Source organism: Aegilops tauschii, chromosome 6 (genome assembly GCF_002575655.3).
Source record: "Aegilops tauschii subsp. strangulata cultivar AL8/78 chromosome 6, Aet v6.0, whole genome shotgun sequence".
Taxonomy (NCBI): domain Eukaryota; kingdom Viridiplantae; phylum Streptophyta; class Magnoliopsida; order Poales; family Poaceae; genus Aegilops; species Aegilops tauschii.
The window spans coordinates 31,943,478-31,946,775 of NC_053040.3; the positions used below are offsets into that span (position 1 = coordinate 31,943,478).

Genomic DNA, 3,298 nt, shown 5'->3' on the forward strand with positions numbered 1-3,298 from the left:
AGATGCATGCTGGATAGCGGTAGATGTGTGGAGTAATAGTAGTAGATGCAGAATCGTTTCGGTCTACTTGTCGCGGACGTGATGCCTATATACATGATCATACCTAGATATTCTCATAACTATGCTCAATTCTATCAATTGCTCGACAGTAATTCGTTTACCCACCATAATACTTATGCTCTTGAGAGAAGCCACTAGTGAAACCTATGGCCCCCGGGTCTATCTTCCATCATATTAATCTTCCAACACTTAGCTATTTCTATTGCCGTTTATTTTACTTTGCATCTTTATTTCTCTTTATCATAAAAATACCAAAAATATTATCTTATCATATCTATCAGATCTCACTCTCGTAAGTGACCGTGAAGGGATTGACAACCCTTTTATCGCGTTGGTTGCGAGGTTCTTATTTGTTTGTGTAGGTGCGTGGGACTCGCGCATGGTCTCCTACTGGATTGATACCTTGGTTCTCAAAAGCTGAGGGAAATACTTACGCTACTTTGCTGCATCACCCTTTCCTCTTCAAGGGAAAACCAACGCAGTGCTCAAGAGGTAGCAGCCATACATGGGCCGGAAATTAAAACGGGCTGGAATCGTATTGGACGGCCCAGATGACGGTACTGGGCCTAATTCGGAGAGGTCGTAACGGGCCCTGGGTTAGCGGGTTGTAAATGGGCTATATGCGAACATGCCGTTAATAGGCTTTCCATGGGCCGGCCCGCCACCTTTTGACCAAGTCAAACGGGCCGGCCTTTTCACAGGAATGGACCTCTCTTGGGCCGTGCCACGTGTCGACGTATCATAGGCGCCTTGGGTCCAATGAGTGGATGCCATCTGTCCCAACGGTGAGCCGACACGTGTTTCCTCCAGCCAATGATGATTTTACACATGGAAAATCCCCATTGGTTGGGGCTGTTAACGGGTTATCGGATCCAAAACCGGACCCGATAGCTTAACGGCGTTCTGTTACGGTGGATGCCACGTGTCGGTCACCCTTGACGAAAGCACTTCTGTGACGCGCGATTTATCGTCATGGAAGTGGACACTTCCGTGATGATAATTTTGGTAATGTCATGGAACACTTCTACGACAGCACATGTATAACTATCTTGATTCTGTCATAAAATCGTCATGGATGTACATGCATGACAAAAAACGTGACCTACTGTGACAAACACGTATCATCACGGAAGTGTATTTTTTTTAGTGTTCTACGTGGGTTTTGCTGGTTAGCCCCTTGTAATGTTCCAAAACAGTCGCGTCGCTTTGTCTTGAACCTTTAACCTTTACTTTCCTTGTCTATTTGCGTTGTGTTGCATGTTTTGGGTCTTGCATTCAAACCTTTACCTCAAACCTAAGGCATAATTCTAAGGTCCAGTTCTTTCACCCGATTCCCCCAGAATTGACCCTTTCACCAGCTTCTCTCAGAATCTCCAACCCACACTCCTTTCTCCCGCTTCAGTTTCATGATACAATGAGGATGCTTACGATACCTACGCAGGGCTCTTTCTCTAACTTCTCGTGGTTCAACCCTAGCTATGCCCGCTTCTATTAAATTCCAAATTATGCTTGCAATTTCATCGAAGCTAGGTAACTCTTATTTCATACCTAAGCAGGTACAGTCAAATGCATACACCCTTTTTAAGAAAAGAAATTTGAGGAGTGTGGGTTGGACGTTTGGGAGGAGGATGATTCTTGGCCCAAAAGAACTGGCCCTAAGGTCGGGCGACAAGGACATAGCCGTTCTGATCCCGAGTTCATGTGAGCTTGGATGAACAGTAATATTTCTTTCTGAGAAAACACTCAAAAAATTATGATCTTTTTTTTGTGTGTGAAACATTGACAAAAGTTTTGATAACTTGAAATTTTTCATCACCAGATGACATTCGTGAAAAATGTTCCAAAGTGTTATTTTCAAACGCATTTTGGAGCATTAATTTTGTTTTTTTTTCATATTTTCCACAGATGTTATTTCATTATGAAACTTTGCAAGCTATCAAAATATTTGTCAATGTTTCACGCAACAAAAATCAGAATTTTTGAATCTTTTTTATTATTTTTAAAATTTTACTGTTCCCCGAGCTCACATGGGCTCGGGATTCGAATAGCACCTTTGCGGGCGACAACCTTCTTTCTTGAAAAGAAAACTTGAAGATGAGAACACCCTCTTTTCTTTTTGCGACTGAAGACGAGAACACCTGACACGGTGAAACTGAGCAATTACGATCGCACACAGAACATGCTTAGAATGCTTGGTCAAACCGATTACAGGTTACAAATCTGAACCAGCAACACGCACTAGAGTCTCACACGATTCACAACATCAGCCATGCATTCCTACCCAAAGCACTGCTCCGACGGCAACGGGCCCGGGAGCGACCCCTGCTGGAAGAACTGCAGCCCGAACACGGCGGCGATGGCGACGACGGTGAGGTACGCGACGCCCTCGGCGGCGCCGAGGAGGCCGTAGGGCCCGGCCGGGAGGCCCGACCCGGTGCGCACCTTGGTGGTGAGCGACCAGCCGACGAGGCCCGCCACCACGAGGTAGCTGACGCCCTCCGCCGCGCCCAGCGAGCCGCCGGGGCCCGGGGGCAGGCCGCAGCCCGTCGCCTTGAGGGTGTAGAGGGACCACGCCACCGTCGCGCACGACGCCAGCCCCGCCGCCCCGGCGGCCAGCTCCACGGTGCTGTTGCCGCCGCCGCTGCTCTCGGCCATGCACGTGACTGGCTGCCGGCGACGGAGAAGGGTAGAGCTGCCGCGGCGGGCGCGGTTGAGAGATGTGGTCGTGGAAGCGGCCGCGGCGGCTGCTGGCATGATGGGCCTGAGGGCTAACGACGCCATGGCTGCCTGGATTCTGGCTGGACGAGGAGAGCTGCTAGACCGGTGGAAGCCGGTGGAAGCGATGGGGTTATCCACTTATCTTGTGCTGGTAGCCTGGGCTGCTGGCCGAAAACTAGCAAAGTAGCAAGGTTCTTTAAAAAAAAAATGTTCATATGCTGCTAAATATTATTCCTATGATATGTTCATAAAATTTAGAAAAAAGGTCCATGGTACTAAAATAAAAATATGCATTTGTACCAAAGTAAATGGTACAGCGGTGGACCTAGGATCTAAGGCCATGTACATTGCTAGGTGCCTAGAGACGTGCTTAGAAAAACAAATCAGATTTTTTTGAAGCACCCGTGCCTATTTCTAAAGGAGAGGCGCTAAATTAAGCGTCTGCCGTGTACAAATAAGCACAAGTGCTTGAGGAAAGCCTGTTTTTCTTTCTCTAAGCACCTTGCATTGTACAAGGCCT

General features: G+C 47.7%; 1 protein-coding gene across 1 annotated transcript; it reads right to left on the reverse strand.

Moving 5' to 3' along the window:
• Positions 1–2,220: 2,220 nt before the first annotated feature.
• LOC109779614 (uncharacterized) lies at positions 2,221–2,948 on the reverse strand. Its single transcript, XM_020338250.4, has one exon. The coding sequence runs from the start codon at positions 2,839–2,841 to the stop codon at positions 2,338–2,340; it is 504 nt and encodes a 167-aa protein (XP_020193839.1). The 5' UTR covers positions 2,842–2,948; the 3' UTR covers positions 2,221–2,337.
• Between the last annotated feature and the right edge of the window lie 350 nt (positions 2,949–3,298).